At 45.1% G+C, this 16695-nt stretch overlaps 1 protein-coding gene across 4 annotated transcripts in view; it reads left to right on the plus strand.

The window, feature by feature from the left end:
- The window catches only part of CRTAC1 (cartilage acidic protein 1), a 503192-nt gene that overhangs the window by 476842 nt on the left and 9655 nt on the right, over positions 1–16695 (plus strand). Inside the window, exon 15 of one of the 4 annotated variants that reach the window (XM_072129951.1) lies at positions 13401–13450. The exons of 1 other annotated variant lie outside the window; for it this stretch is intronic. In XM_072129951.1, coding sequence (XP_071986052.1) covers positions 13401–13423 — 23 coding nt within the window. In that variant the 3' untranslated portion in view covers positions 13424–13450. Of the gene's footprint in view, positions 1–1896; positions 2631–13400; positions 13451–16695 lie in introns of those variants that run through there. 2 more of the 4 variants (XM_072129948.1, XM_072129949.1) reach the window with 2 other exon arrangements.

Below are 16695 nucleotides of genomic sequence, written 5' to 3' on the forward strand. Positions count from 1 at the left end.
AACAACACATACTGAAAAATTTTGGACACTCTCTTTAAAAGTGTTCTCTACTATGGTCTATGCCCACTTCTAGAAAAGGCCCATTGACCATAAGAAAGAAAATCCCTCCCCCCTGTCAGGGCTAGAGATGAATGTATCAAATTGTGGATTCGTAGGTTTGGTGAGATTTTGTCGATTTTCTGGCACAGAATTGAATCCAATTTTCTTTTCAGATTTGCTTCAGATTAACCAATGTTGCTGCAATTGTCTTGGAAACCAGTTCTGTAAAACATTGTATCAAATGGTCTTATCCCATTTTGTTTATTTAAAAAAAAAAATTAGGGTTTATAAAAATAAAATTGTAGTAAATCAACAAAACAAGATCTGTGATCTTTGGACCTTTCCAAAAAATTCTGAGGTTTAGAGGACTGAGGCTTGAATTCCAATTTCCAGAACAATTGGAGTAACAATGGCTTGGACCGATTCCATCTAGACTCGAACCAAGTCATTTAAAATATTCAGCAAATCTTCAGCGAATCGAATCTTGAATGATTTCCTCCTTTCTAAGTAGAATCCTCGGTGATCGGCCTAAAAAGGTGTAAAAATTCAATACCCAAATTGGGCTACTTCTCTGGTTTAGGTCAGATTTCGGGGTTGTCCATGGGTGGGACATGTAAATGCCGATGTCAATACTACTTAAAGGGGTTTTTCCGCGAACTAAAGTTAGGCCCTATCCACCGCTCGTCGCTCCATCAGACTAATGGAGCAGATGGCCGCACATGACCATTCTCTATGGAGCTGACGGAAGATCACCGATCTTCGTCGGCTCCATAGAGATTAAAGGGAACCTGTCACCAGGGACCTCATTTTCACTACAGACAGGTTGCAGAAGTCCCTCACACCTGTATTGCATATCTGCCTCTCTGCCTTTTCTAAGCATTTGCATTACAATATAATTGTGTGTTATAACTTACTCTTGCACCCTGACAAAATCCTGGGGTAGTCACAGGGGTTGGGCTTTGGTTTGGATGCATTTCACAAAACAACATGTGCCTTGTCTGTGTTACTCACTCCTCAGAGCTTAGTCCCCACCTTTGTGCTCCTGTACAGCTCCACTTCCTGCTTCTTCTCAGAGGTCACAGCCTGGTGAACTGACATCAGAGGGGGAGGGACAAGCTGTGCAGTAGCACAAAGGTGGAGGCAGCATGCAGCTCAGACACCTCACATGTTGTTTTTTGAAATACATCCAAACCAAAGCCCAAACCCTGTGACTACCCCAGGATTTTGTCTAGATGTAAGTTATAACACACAATTATATTGTAATGCAAATGCTTAGAAAAGCCCAAGTGGCAGATGTTAACTGCAGGTGTCATGGGCTTCTACAATCTGTCTTTAGTGAAAAATGAGGTGCCTGGTGACAGGTTCCCTTTAATGGAGAAGAACGGTCATGCACAGCTGTCTGCTCCATTAGTCTGATAGAGCGACGAGGGTACCGACTCTTTCTTACGATCTGTGGGGGTCTCACCATTGAGACCCCCACTGATCAGTAAGTTAGGCCCTATCCGGTGGATAGGGACTTACTTTAGTTCGCGGGAAAACCCCTTTAAGGCAAGATGGGAATGGTTTAGATAATGGACGGCCATACGTTGATACATTTGGGCATGCCCTAGCCTAACAGTAGACAGAGCTTATAAAACTGTGCTCCAGCCAGGATCTCTTGTCCGGTTTGGGTCAGGTCAATGGGCGGATGTGGTCATGGGATGATGCGTTGGGTAGACACAATGCCACCCCTACTAACCAGTCTGTTTTTCTCTCTTTCTATTCTCTTCTTCTGCCTCTAACACCTTTGCCTAATGTTTCCGATCTCCGTCCTCTTCCCTGTCATCTGCTATTTTTGGGCTGTCCTCGCCATACAAGCAGCTCAGGTGGCTTACTTTGGATCCTACCCTTCTTCAGCCTCCAGGTTTCCACCACACTCCGTGCACTCCTCAGCGACGCTGCTGCTAGGCCTTGGATTATATTATCACATATACTCTCTCTGAACGGTTCGGCCACATAAAGGCTTTCTGTGCTTGGTTCTTGCAACTTCTACAGTATTGAAGGGACTTTCAGCCAAGCTGCTCTGCTCCGGGTCTGGGAACTGGATGACCCCCGCTACAAACATGCCGGAAAGAACTTTGTCTGAAGCTTAGAGTGAATAGTGATATTTTCGTAAAATCGAGTTGTTTGTTAATATGTCATGCATGTTTTCTGAGAAAACGGAAGAGAAACCCCATCCGAGCCCTCGCTAAAGACACTCAAGAATCCAGTGTAAATTCATGTTTTATATTTGACTTCTGATTTTTTTTATATGTTGCCCAAAAAAAAAAGTTTTTTTGGTTAACTCTTTTGCTGCAAGAGAAGCCAATTGGGAGGTGGGGAAGTGTTGGCCCCCAGTTTCTCCTGGTACGACACCATATTTGCAGGATCGGCGCTGCCCGCTCTGTGCTTTGCCTGCTCCCAGTCCTTGTGAAGGAAGAAGCCTTATCTCATTCCTGTAATTATTTCCTTATTTTTAATTTGTATCGAGAAGAAATGTTACGAGTTCAACTTTTTTGCAGTCTTCCAGTCATCGGTCTGAAAATATATTAGAAATAAAATGTACAGTACAACAGAAATGCGTCTCATATGACTCTGTTATGGCGAGGACTTCCGGAATTAAAGGGAATGTGTCAGGTCTTTCCACCACCCCTAAGCGGCCTCACTGTCTTGTAGGTGGTGGAATATGTATTAGAGATGTACCTTTCTATACGGCTGCCATATCCCCATGAACATATGAGTGAATAAATATGCTAATGAGGCTCATGGGGGAGGGGCGTTAGGAAATCACCGCCCCCTGCTGCACTACTCTTTAATGTTACTGTAGTTGGAAGATGCACAAGCCAAGCTCTGCGGCTCCCGCCTGCTACTGCTCCCATGTGTAGTGGAGCTCGGCTGGTGCCCCCGAGACTGGAGAGAGAGGGCAACATCTTGTACGCATGTGGGCGGCTCCAGACTTTTATGTGGCATGAGACGTAAATATAAATGTCGCTGATGGTATATACAGGCAGACCCCCCCATAGATAGTATATACAGGAAGACCCCTCCCCCCATAGATAGTATATACTGGCAGACCCCCCCATAGATAGTATATACAGGCAGGACCCCCTCCCCCATAGATAGTATATACAGGCAGGATCCCCTCCCCCATAGATAGTATATACAGGCAGGACCACTCCCCCCATAGATAATATATACAGGCAGGATCCCCTCCCCCTTAGATAGTATATACAGGCAGGACCCCTCCCCCCATAGATAGTATATACAGGAAGACCCCTCCCCCCATAGATAGTATATACAGGAAGACCCCTCCCCCCATAGATAGTATATACAGGAAGACCCCTCCCCCCATAGATAGTATATACAGGAAGACCCCTCCCCCCATAGATAGTATATACCGGCAGACCCCCCCATAGATAGTATATACAGGCAGGACCCCCTCCCCCATAGATAGTATATACAGGCAGGACCACTCCCCCCCATAGATAGTATATACAGGAAGACCCCTCCCCCCATAGATAGTATATACTGGCAGACCCCCCCATAGATAGTATATACAGGCAGGACACCCCATAGATAGTATATACAGGCAGGACCCCTCCCCCATAGATAGTATATACAGACAGGACCTCCCTCCCCCATAGATAGTATATACAGGCAGGACCCCTCCCCCCATAGATAGTATATACAGGCAGGACCACTCCCCCCATAGATAATATATACAGGCAGGATCCCCTCCCCCCATAGATAATATATACAGGCATGACCCCTCCCCCCATAGATAGTATATACAGGCAGGATCCTCCATAGATAGCATATACAGGCAGGACCCCTCCCCCATAGATAATATATACAGGCAGGACCCCTCCCCCCATAGATAATATATACAGGCAGGATCCCCTCCCCCCATAGATAATATATACAGGAAGACCCCTCCCCCCATAGATAGTATATACAGGAAGACCCCTCCCCCCATAGATAGTATATACTGGCAGACCCCCCCATAGATAGTATATACAGGCAGGACCCCCTCCCCCATAGATAGTATATACAGGCAGGACCACTCCCCCCCATAGATAGTATATACAGGAAGACCCCTCCCCCCATAGATAGTATATACTGGCAGACCCCCCCATAGATAGTATATACAGGCAGGACACCCCATAGATAGTATATACAGGCAGGACCCCTCCCCCATAGATAGTATATACAGACAGGACCTCCCTCCCCCATAGATAGTATATACAGGCAGGATCCCCTCCCCCTTAGATAGTATATACAGGCAGGACCCCTCCCCCCATAGATAGTATATACAGGCAGGATCCCCTCCCCCCATAGATAATATATACAGGCAGGACCCCTCCCCCCATAGATAGTATATACAGGCAGGATCCTCCATAGATAGTATATACAGGCAGGACCCCTCCCCCCATAGATAGTATATACAGGCAGGACCCCCTCCCCCATAGATAATATATACAGTAAGACCCCCTCCCCCATAGATAGTATATACAGGCAGGATCCTCCATAGATAGTATATACAGGCAGGACCACTCCCCCATAGATAGTATATCTATAGGCTATTATATGGGGTCTTGGTATCACAGCAGAGATCCTTTAGGAAGTCCTATACAAGTTCACCGAAAACATCAGTCACCCTGTTATCCAAATAGAGGAACACCCCCCCCCCCCCTCCATTTCAGACCGACCCTCAAATTTTACTGCCATAAAACTTGGCCCAATTCTCTACTCTCGAATGCAGTTCCTCGGGGGAGGAGATTCCTGTAAAGCTTCTTGCCAATTATTATTATTATTATAGTCTGAATGTCAGGTTTTCCAACTTTTTCATATTCTCTTCCATCATAGAAGCAAAAGCAATGAAAATGATGATGGATCCAGAACTTGTCTTTTTGTTGGTAAAAATTATGCCTGGTAATGGATTGAAATGCAAAGTATTGATATGACTGACAACCAATATCATTCATCATTTGGGCAATGGTTTTCACTAGTGGCCATTGGTGAAATGTAGGGTGGGAATTGCTGCAAATTAGTATTTACATATTGTTCCTATTGTTTATGCGCCATTAAAGGGGTTTTCCCAGCAAGACAAGTTTCTTAAACATACTCAGGATAACAAAATAACATACAGGCGGTCCCCTACTTAACACTCGACTTACATACGACCCCTAGTTACAGACGGACCTCTGGATGTTGGTAATTATTGTACTTTAGCCTTAGACTACAATAATCAGCTGTAACAGTTATCACAGGCGTCTGTAATGAAGATTTATTGTTAATCCTGGTTCTAATGACAACCCAACATTTTTAAAATCCGATTGTCACAGAGACTTACAGTTCCGACTTACATACAAATTCAACTTAAGAACAAACCTACAGACCCCATCTTGTATGGAACCCGGGGACTGTCTGTATTCTCTAATTCACGGTTATTAACAAAAAATACAGCATTTCACAGATATAATTCCAACCAGTCTCTCTCAGTCCTGGTGTATACAATTTTGTTTGTCCCTGGATATGACTGTAAATCTTCTGACTATGGTCGGATTCTTCTCATGTTTAGCTACAAGACCAGCTCAGACACAGGCACTTCCTGCCGGCAAGCAGCAGCGTGCAGATACTTACTCTACAAAGTACAGACAGATAAGGTCTTTACCTGGGAGGGAGGCCTAGAGCAGGGCTGACTCTGTGTGTATTATAGCTGAGATGCAGCAGTGCTGAGAGTGTCATTGTGTGTTATATCCATCTCATGGATCTCTGATCATCTCTGATCAGTCTCATTTCTCTTTTTCTATGTGTCAGATACTAGTATAATGTTGAGAAGCTAAAAAAGAAAAGTGTAGATAAACCCTGATAAACCCTGCACAGAGAGATCATGAAGTGTCTGCTCAGAGTCCCCACTCACACTCTGGGATCTTACACTGACCATCACTGAGTGATAGGAGCTAAAACACCAATAACACTGAGTAACATTGTAAAGTAAGGAGTTAAAATGAGATTTATTGTGTAAACATTACTAGGGGGTTAAAGTTTGTGAACTTCCTTTCATGGGCAATTATTTTTCTTAAGAACACTGGTCACGTTAAAGTTCACTACTTACCATATGTAATGATAAGGCTGTGTTTAGGTTTTGGACCTTCGCAGGACCTGTCCAGAGCAATAGCCCAAGGACCCATCAGTTTTCACCTTTAACCCCTCTTCAGGGTTCTACTGTACACTTTGCTGTGACGAGGTTTCTTCCAAAAACAGCTTCTCTTCAGGTAGTGTGTGGTATTGCAGCTAAGCCTTATCATTTCTATATGGCTGAGCTACAATAAGAGAATGGTCAGTGACAAGTCGAGGTCAGGGCTGGCAGAATTCTAGCTGAGTTACGGTACCAGCCTAAGGTCGAGGTCGACGCACATTGGGGGTCAAGACAAGTCCTTTCAATACAGGGGCTTTCAGGGACTGGATTGGCCCCTTAGATCGCTGCATGTGGAAGCCACGCCCCTTATGGCTCGGGGTGTAACAGGACAGCTAATAGCAGAGTGAGATGCTGAGCTTCCCAATTTCATCCAATGAATCCTGCTATAATAATTCTGCAAAGCTCCTTTCGGACTCTTTCTATACACAGGAGTCCAGTAGAGCAGTACATGGAGCACCTGTGGTTCTGCTCGTGTTCTTATACTTTATATTAATATTCCAGACTAAAGTTCTGACTTCATTCACAAAGTCTTGCAGAACTTTCTGGAGCTCGGTTAATCAATTTCACTTTCTTATCAGCTTCTAATTACCGTCTTAGCTAATGCATATGCAATTACTATGCGGATACATACACAGGACACGACGTGTAACATTAGAGAACGAGAGAGAAATGTGCTAAAAAATTAAAAGGGGCGACGCAGGATCGAGGGGAAGATGTTGAGCTGGATTTCCATTTTTCAATTACTTGAATTAGTGTCTTTATTTAATAAAATGTGCACATTTTACCAGAACCCAACCCAGCCTCTGAGTCCTGCTTCATCCACCCACTCATAGCGAAAGCCTGTGAGTCCTGCTTCATCCACCCACTCATTGCGAAAGCCTGTGAGTCCTGCTTCATCCACCCACTCATTGCGAAAGCCTGTGAGTCCTGCTTCATCCACCCACTCATTGCGAAAGCCTGTGAGTCCTGCTTCATCCACCCACTCATACAGAAAGCCTGTGAGTCCTGCTTCATCCACCCACTCATAGCGAAAGCCTGTGAGTCCTGCTTCATCCACCCACTCATAGAGAAAGCCTGTGAGTCCTGCTTCCCCCACCCTCTCATAGAGAAAGCCTGTGAGTCCTGCTTCCCCCACCCTCTCATAGAGAAAGCCTGTGAGTCCTGCTTCATCCACCCACTCATAGAGAAAGCCTGTGAGTCCTGCTTCCCCCACCCACTCATAGAGAAAGCCTGTGAGTCCTACTTCCTCCACCCACTCATAGAGAAAGCCTGTGAGTCCTGCTTCATCCACCCACTCATAGAGAAAGCCTGTGAGTCCTGCTTCATCCACCCACTCATAGCGAAAGCCTGTGAGTCCTGCTTCATCCACCCACTCATAGAGAAAGCCTGTGAGTCCTGCTTCCCCCACCCACTCATAGAGAAAGCCTGTGAGTCCTGCTTCCCCCACCCTCTCATAGAGAAAGCCTGTGAGTCCTGCTTCCTCCACCCACTCATAGAGAAAGCCTGTGAGTCCTGCTTCCTCCACCCATCCATAGAAAAAGCCTGTGAGTCCTGCTTCATCCACCCACTCATAGCGAAAGCCTGTGAGTCCTGCTTCATCCACCCACTCATAGAGAAAGCCTGTGAGTCCTGCTTCCCCCACCCACTCATAGAGAAAGCCTGTGAGTCCTGCTTCATCCACCCACTCATAGAGAAAGCCTGTGAGTCCTGCTTCCCCCACCCACTCATAGAGAAAGCCTGTGAGTCCTGCTTCCCCCACCCTCTCATAGAGAAAGCCTGTGAGTCCTGCTTCATCCACCCACTCATAGAGAAAGCCTGTGAGTCCTGCTTCCTCCACCCACTCATAGAGAAAGCCTGTGAGTCCTGCTTCCTCCACCCATCCATAGAAAAAGCCTGTGAGTCCTGCTTCATCCACCCACTCATAGCGAAAGCCTGTGAGTCCTGCTTCATCCACCCACTCATAGAGAAAGCCTGTGAGTCCTGCTTCCCCCACCCACTCATAGAGAAAGCCTGTGAGTCCTGCTTCATCCACCCACTTATAGAGAAAGCCTGTGAGTCCTGCTTCCCCCACCCACTCATAGAGAAAGCCTGTGAGTCCTGCTTCCCCCACCCTCTCATAGAGAAAGCCTGTGAGTCCTGCTTCATCCACCCACTCATAGAGAAAGCCTGTGAGTCCTGCTTCATCCACCCACCCATAGAGAAAGCCTGTGAGTCCTGCTTCATCCACCCATCCATAGAGAAAGCCTGTGAGTCCTGCTTCATCCACCCACTCATAGAGAAAGCCTGTGAGTCCTACTTCCTCCACCCACTCATAGAGATAGAGAAAGCCTGTGAGTCCTGCTATATCCACCCACTCATAGAAAAAGCCTGTGAGTCCTACTTCCTCCACCCACTCATAGAGAAAGCCTGTGAGTCCTGCTTCATCCACCCACTTACTGAGAAAGCCTGTGAGTCCTGCTTTCCCCACCCACTCATAGAGAAAGCCTGTGAGTCCTGCTTCCCCCACCCACTCATAGAAAAAGCCTGTGAGTCCTGCTTCCCCCACCCACTCATAGAGAAAGCCTGTGAGTCCTGCTTCCCCCACCCACTCATAGAGAAAGCCTGTGAGTCCTGCTTCCCCCACCCACTCATAGAGAAAGCCTGTGAGTCCTGCTTCATCCACCCACTCATACAGAAAGCCTGTGAGTCCTGCTACATCCACCCACTCATACAGAAAGCCTGTGAGTCCTGCTACATCCACCCACTCATAGAGAAAGCCTGTGAGTCCTGCTTCCCCCACCCACTCATACAGAAAGCCTGTGAGTCGTGCTTTCTACACCCATAGATATACCGGTCCTTTACTATCTCCACAAGTAAAATGTGCAGGAAACCTAAGAGAACAGAAAACAGAGAACTTTCTATTTTTGGGAGGGTGACTGTAAGAAGAATCCATGAACAATGTTAATATTTGCCTGAATACCAGTTCTATGACGTGTTACCCCGGAGTCCTGCATTTTGTCTACTGTCGTCTATATGGGATCAGTCTCCAATGTCAGATAAAGGTCATTTCTGGAGGTGTTGGGTATCACTATTATTCCCGTCTGTTTTATGGCTCTCGTTTCCAGATTTTGTCCGTGTAGATAGTCAACGCTATTTTGCCAGAGTATCTCTTAGATAAGTCTCCGGCGTGTGAGCCAGTTGGAGCTTAGTCTACATACAGATGAAATTAACGGCGCATATTTTTATCTCACCACTCGCTAAACAAATTGTGCAATTAATCTCCCTAAAAGCATTGGTTATCTGCTATCAGCGGCGTCCTGGAGCCGCGCCAGCTCCATCACTTTAACTAAATCCATCGCACGCTCATGTTGGCAAAACAAAATGTTTCTGCAATGACCCGTTCAGAGGGATTTGAGGGTCTCTACCCCGCGACATGGACATGATAAAGGATCCACGATTTGCAGGTTCGTTGGAGGAGTCAATGGAAATTGTATCAAATTCCACATTTGTAAAGTATCCGTGAATTTTGGTGCCTTTTTAAGAGCTAAAAGTCCAAGTCCGGTCACCAGAACGCAATCCGTTAGTCCAATACGAGGCTGTTAGTCTAAGCAAGGAGACCCCTAATCAGGCTGAGATTTGGGGTCATTATACAGAGTCAAAAATAGAACTAAAGGGAACATGACATATCTGAATACTCCCGCTATAGTGGGGGAGGGGGCTCGTCTTTTAGCCTATGTCTGGAACGTGGGCGCAATATTGAAAATGATTGAATATTGGATCAAAGGATCAATGGGAAGGTGCCAAGGACGGATAAAGACCACCATGTGCCCTGGGCTGTATGAAGATTATACCCCCTACAATCCAGAATCACTTCCTACATCTGGTACTAGAAGCAGCTTTTTGGGGAATGGAGGATGTGTCCCTTCTGCTGATTTCAATCTGTAGATTTAGGACCTTGAAAGGTCCTGAAATGGCTCTAGTGTACACAGATGTTTGATGGTTTCATAGGTGAAGGTCTTTCTGTATATTACATTTGGTGGGTGGTTTGGGTGGCCATGGGCTTTGGATCGGCTTTATCCACTACTAGCATGTGGTCATATAGCAGATCGAAGAAAACCAGAATTGTCTCAATCAGATTAGTGATATCTCTAGTGGTTTAAAAGTTATCAACACAAAGATTTTCTATAGATTCTCATGTGGGTTTATAAAGATTGATTCCAGCAGCTTCATATTTTGTGTTCAGCTCCATGAATGACACGTCTCGTAGCTGTGCATCACAGGGAACATTCCCAGTTGTTGTTGCAGCTTTTGAACCACAAGAGATATTGTAAATTTGGATGTAGCAGTAGACGGCAACAATTCTGTTCTTCTTTGATATATTACACAACCACCTTCCCATTAGGAAACCTTGCCCATAATCCAATATGGCAGCCATGATCCAGACATATCCTAAAAGATAGGACCCCTCACCCATTACATGCTGGGGTATTAGGATATTTCCATGTAAATAAGCATTAAGGTGCTCTGTGAGTGCGGCTTCTAGGCACAGTCCATCCTCTCTTGTCCAGATTCATCTCTTCCCAAATAACCTCAGTTTATAGGGTTCTGCTGTCTCTGTTGGGCTACGGCGGTTGCACTGGACCTGGCGGTCACAAACAGGGTCCGGTCCACTTACATTTAATATCTCTACTTCCCATTTGTGTACAGGCAGTCCCCCGGTTACATACAGGATAGGTTCTTTAAGTTTGTTCTTAAGTTGAATTTGTATTTAAGTCGGAACTGTATATTTTATCATTGTAATCCCAGGCAAATTTTTTTTGGTCTCTGTGACAATTGGATTTTCAAAAAGTTGGATTGTCATAAGAACCGGGATTAACAATAAAGCTTCATTACAGACACCTGTGATAACTGTTATAGCTGATTATTGTATCCTGGGGATAAAGTACAGGAAATTACCAACATCCAGAGGTCTGTCTGTAACTAGGGGACGTCTGTAAGTAGGGTATTTTTAAGTAGGGGACCGTCTGTATTATAATTGCTTTTTGCGAAACCCAGGATTCGGCTGCAATTACTGACTGTAAGTTTGTCAGATCACAGAGAGATTTAGTTATCAGGGACTTATAGACATCCGATCAAAGTTATTTTGGAGAACAAAAGAAGGAAGAAGTGAAATCCTCCCCTTCCCCCAATTAATTAGCGTTTTTTCTTTTTTTTTTTAAGAATGTTGGTTTTAGACTTTTAATTACATTTTTTTAAAAAACTACTCGGATCCCACTTGATGTTTTGACCACAGGATACAACCAAAAGTTATTTACATTCAATAATGAGGACGATTTATCCAACTGAATAATAAAAGGTTACAAGCTTCTAATTATCAACCCCCCCCCCCCCCCCCCGGTACTGTGATATAACTTCTCACCATCCAATATCGTAACAACTTGTGCACAACAGGGACAAATACTGAAAACATTGAGTAATGAATCAATACAGTAGATGTGCTATACTATACTCTATATATACTCCAGAGCTGCACTCACTATTCTGCTGCTGGTGCAGTCACTGTGTACATACATGACATTACTTATCCTGTACTGATCCTGAGTTACATCCTGTATTATACTCCAGAGCTGCACTCACTATTCTGCTGCTGGTGCAGTCACTGTGTACATACATGACATTACTTATCCTGTATTGATCCTGAGTTACATCCTGTATTATACTCCAGAGCTGCACTCACTATTCTGCTGCTGGTGCAGTCACTGTGTACATACATGACATTACTTATCCTGTACTGATCCTGAGTTACATCCTGTATTATACCCCAGAGCTGCACTCACTATTCTGCTGCTGGTGCAGTCACTGTGTACATACATGACATTACTTATCCTGTACTGATCCTGAGTTACATCCTGTATTATACTCCAGAGCTGCACTCACTATTCTGCTGCTGGTGCAGTCACTGTGTACATACATGACATTACTTATCCTGTACTGATCCTGAGTTACATCCTGTATTATACCCCAGAGCTGCACTCACTATTCTGCTGCTGGTGCAGTCACTGTGTACATACATGACATTATTTATCCTGTACTGATCCTGAGTTACATCCTGTATTATACTCCAGAGCTGCACTCACTATTCTGCTGCTGGTGCAGTCACTGTGTATATACATGACATTACTTATCCTGTACTGATCCTGAGTTACATCCTGTATTATACCCCAGAGCTGCACTCACTATTCTGCTGCTGGTGCAGTCACTGTGTACATACATGACATTACTTATCCTGTACTGATCCTGAGTTACATCCTGTATTATACCCCAGAGCTGCACTCACTATTCTGCTGCTGGTGCAGTCACTGTGTACATACATGACATTATTTATCCTGTACTGATCCTGAGTTACATCCTGTATTATACTCCAGAGCTGCACTCACTATTCTGCTGCTGGTGCAGTCACTTTGTATATACATGACATTACTTATCCTGTACTGATCCTGAGTTACATCCTGTATTATACCCCAGAGCTGCACTCACTATTCTGCTGCTGGTGCAGTCACTGTGTACATACATGACATTACTTATCCTGTACTGATCCTGAGTTACATCCTGTATTATACCCCAGAGCTGCACTCACTATTCTGCTGCTGGTGCAGTCACTGTATACATACATGACATTACTTATCCTGTACTGATCCTGAGTTACATCCTGTATTATACCCCAGAGCTGCACTCACTATTCTGCTGGTGCAGTCACTGTGTACATACATGACATTACTTATCCTGTACTGATCCTGAGTTACATCCTGTATTATACTCCAGAGCTGCACTCACTATTCTGCTGCTGGTGCAGTCACTGTGTACATACATGACATTACTTATCCTGTACTGATCCTGAGTTACATCCTGTATTATACCCCAGAGCTACACTCACTATTCTGCTGCTGGTGCAGTCACTGTGTACATACATGACATTACTTACCCTGTACTGATCCTGAGTTACATCCTGTATTATACTCCAGAGCTGCACTCACTATTCTGCTGCTGGTGCAGTCACTGTGTACATACATGACATTACTTATCCTGTACTGATCCTGAGTTACATCCTGTATGTTACTTCAGAGCTGCACTCACTATTCTGCTGCCTATCTTATTCCTGCAGCTGTAGCCCAGGATTCCACTTGAAGACTGGATCATGGAGTGAATGTGTTGGTGAGTAACACTTGTTACTGATATATCATTGTATTTGGGGTCCGATATAGATACATGGCCAGGGCGATTCAGGTTTAAAACTGCTGAGTGAAAGAAATTAAAATTTTGGAATCATCATTATAAAACAAAGAACATGGAAAACAGGATCATAATAACCTCAACTGCATCCAATGGCAGGAAGCTGCAGCCAAGCCAAGTAATATAACAGAAACTATCATTACATTACTACTGACAATAGATGATGTCACAGCTTATCCCCTCCCCCTCCCTGTACAATGACCTCTATATAGATAACACTGACCCATCATTACATCACTACTGACAATAGATGATGTCACAGCTTATCTCCTCCCCCTCCCTGTACAATGACCTCTATATAGATAACACTGACCCATCATTACATCACTACTGACAATAGATGATGTCACAGCTTATCCCCTCCCCCTCCCTGTACAATGACCTCTATATAGTGTAGGGATCTTCCCGGGGGATGGTGTGTTAGGACACAGTTCACAGCAGACGTAGATGTATAAAAGATCAACTTGGCGTTTATTTTTAGCATAAACAGTCCAGCAAACATAAATACAGCAACACCGTGCTTTTAAAAGTTCAAACAAAAGACCTACCCGTCTGGGCGCTTACTAACAGGTTGTCTCACCTATCTAACACTCGTAAATACAGCGGCCGCATAGACAGGAAGATGCAGGGCTCCTCCAAACCCACATAGGCTGTTTCCTGGCTGATAGCCCAGACCTGCAAGCTTTGGAAAGCTTTTACCTTCACAGGCTGATTAGGAGCAGAGCTCACCTGATCCAAAACCCGAACTGGATCGAGGGGAGGGAGTGGCAAGTCCCACTACCAAACCTACCTGCCACTCCATGTAAATCCAGGCCCGGCAAGATTAAACAACAACTCAGCAGCATAATACTGCTGAGCAACAGATCAATCCTGGACTTACCATCTCACACTACGTAGCAACCTAGGTGAGATGTACACTCCCTCGAGCACTTCTCCAGTGAGATGTCTACATATCCCCCCCCTCTTTTTCAGACCGGAGGGCTGAGTATTTTGTCCCCACAGACAATGCACCCTTGACAGTGCATCAGCATTCGCCTGTAATTTCCCTGGTCTGTGTTCCACAGTGAAATTGAAATTTTGTAGGGACAGAAACCATCTAGTCACCCTTGCATTTTTCTCCTTGTTTAGTTTCATCCATGTTAGGGGGGCATGGTCTGTCACTAACTTGAATTTCCTGCCTAGCAAGTAATACTTCAGGGATTCTAGGGCCCACTTCACTGCCAGACATTCACGCTCCACAATAGCATAATTCTTCTCGGCCGGGGTTAACTTCCTACTCAAGTACATCACCGGATGCTCCTCACCATTCACCACCTGTGAGAGAACTGCACCTAACCCTGTGTTAGAGGCATCTGTCTGGACCAGAAATTCTCGCCTGAAATCGGGGGTAACTAGCACAGGTTGTTGGCACAGAGAAGACTTAAGGCTTTGGAAAGCCTTCTCGGCCTCTGGAGTCCACGTCACCATTGCTGACTTTCCGCCCTTTGTCAAGTCAGTTAGCGGGGCTGCAATTGAGGCAAAGTTCGGCACAAACCTACGGTAATAGCCCGTAATACCCAGGAAAGCTCTGACCTGTTTCTTTGACAGGGCTCTAGGCCAATTCTGTATTGCCTCAATTTTATTTAACTGTGGCTTAATCAAACCCCTCCCAATAATGTAACCCAGGTACTTGGCCTCTTCTAGGGCTAGTGCACACTTCTCGGCATTTATGGTCAACCCTGCATCACTTATGGCATTCAACACAACCTGTACCTTACAGAGGTGACTTTCCCAATCGGGACTAAAAATGACCACATCATCGAGGTAGGCAGCTGAATAATCACGATGTGGTCGCAGAATCAAGTCCATCAACCTCTGAAAAGTCGCAGGTGCTCCATGTAACCCGAATGGCATCACTACATACTGGAACAACCCCTCAGGGGTGGAGAATGCAGTTTTCTCTTTAGCCTCATCAGTAAGAGGAATCTGCCAGTAGCCCTTTGTGAGATCGAGGGTGGTTATGTACCTGGCATTACCCATCTTTTCAATCAGCTCATCTACCCTGGGCATAGGATAAGCATCGAACTTGGAGATCTCATTCAACCTTCTGAAATCGTTACAGAACCTCCAAGTTCCATTGGGCTTTGGGATTAGCACAATCGGACTGGACCATTCACTCTGTGAAACTTCAATCACTCCTAGGTCAAGCATACGTTTCACCTCAGCAGACACTGCCTCTCTGCGTGCTTCTGGTATCCTATAGGGCTTGAGGTTTACTCTGCTTCTAGGCCCAGTTTCAATGTGATGACGGATGAGGTGTGTACGCCCTGGAAGGTCAGAAAACTTGTCTTTGTTTTTCTGCAAAAACTCCTTAGCCTCCTGTTTCTGTGACCCTGATAGGGTATCACCAACCTTGACCGAAGGGATTGGTTGCGACAAATTATTACCAGGATTTGTTGCCACCAAGGATTCCCTGTCTTTCCAGGATTTGATCAAGTTTATGTGATAAACTTGGAAAGGCTTCCTTCTACCTGGTTGGTGCACCTTATAGTTTACCTCACTGACCTTTTCAACAATTTCATAGGGACCTTGCCACTTCGCTAGGAATTTACTCTCTATAGTGGGAACTAGTATGAGAACCCTGTCACCTGGGTTAAATGTCCTGATTCTCGCAGAACGGTTGTAAATTCTACTTTGGCTCTCTTGCGCCCTCTGGAGGTGTTCCCTTACTAGGGGCATTACAGTAGCTATACGGTCCTGCATTTGTGCTACATGCTCGATAACACTTTTGTATGGGGTGGACTCACTCTCCCATGTCTCCTTTGCAATATCTAATAGACCCCTAGGGTGACGACCATAGACCAACTCAAAGGGAGAGAACCCTGTGGACGCTTGGGGAACTTCCCTCACAGCAAACATCAGGTAAGGTAACAAGTGATCCCAATCACGACCATCTTTTTCTACCACTTTCTTCAACATATGTTTGAGGGTTTTATTAAACCTCTCCACCAATCCGTCTGTCTGGGGGTGATATACAGAGGTGCGTATAGGTGTGATTTTAAATAGCTTACATAGCTCCTTCATCACCTTAGACATAAAGGGCGTACCTTGGTCAGTCAGAATTTCTTTGGGGATCCCAGTCCTAGAGAACATATAAAACAGCTCCCGGGCAATTGTTTTAGATGCAG

The sequence above is a fragment of the Engystomops pustulosus genome, chromosome 11 (assembly GCF_040894005.1).
Source record: "Engystomops pustulosus chromosome 11, aEngPut4.maternal, whole genome shotgun sequence".
In the NCBI taxonomy this organism is placed as follows: Eukaryota; Metazoa; Chordata; class Amphibia; order Anura; family Leptodactylidae; genus Engystomops; species Engystomops pustulosus.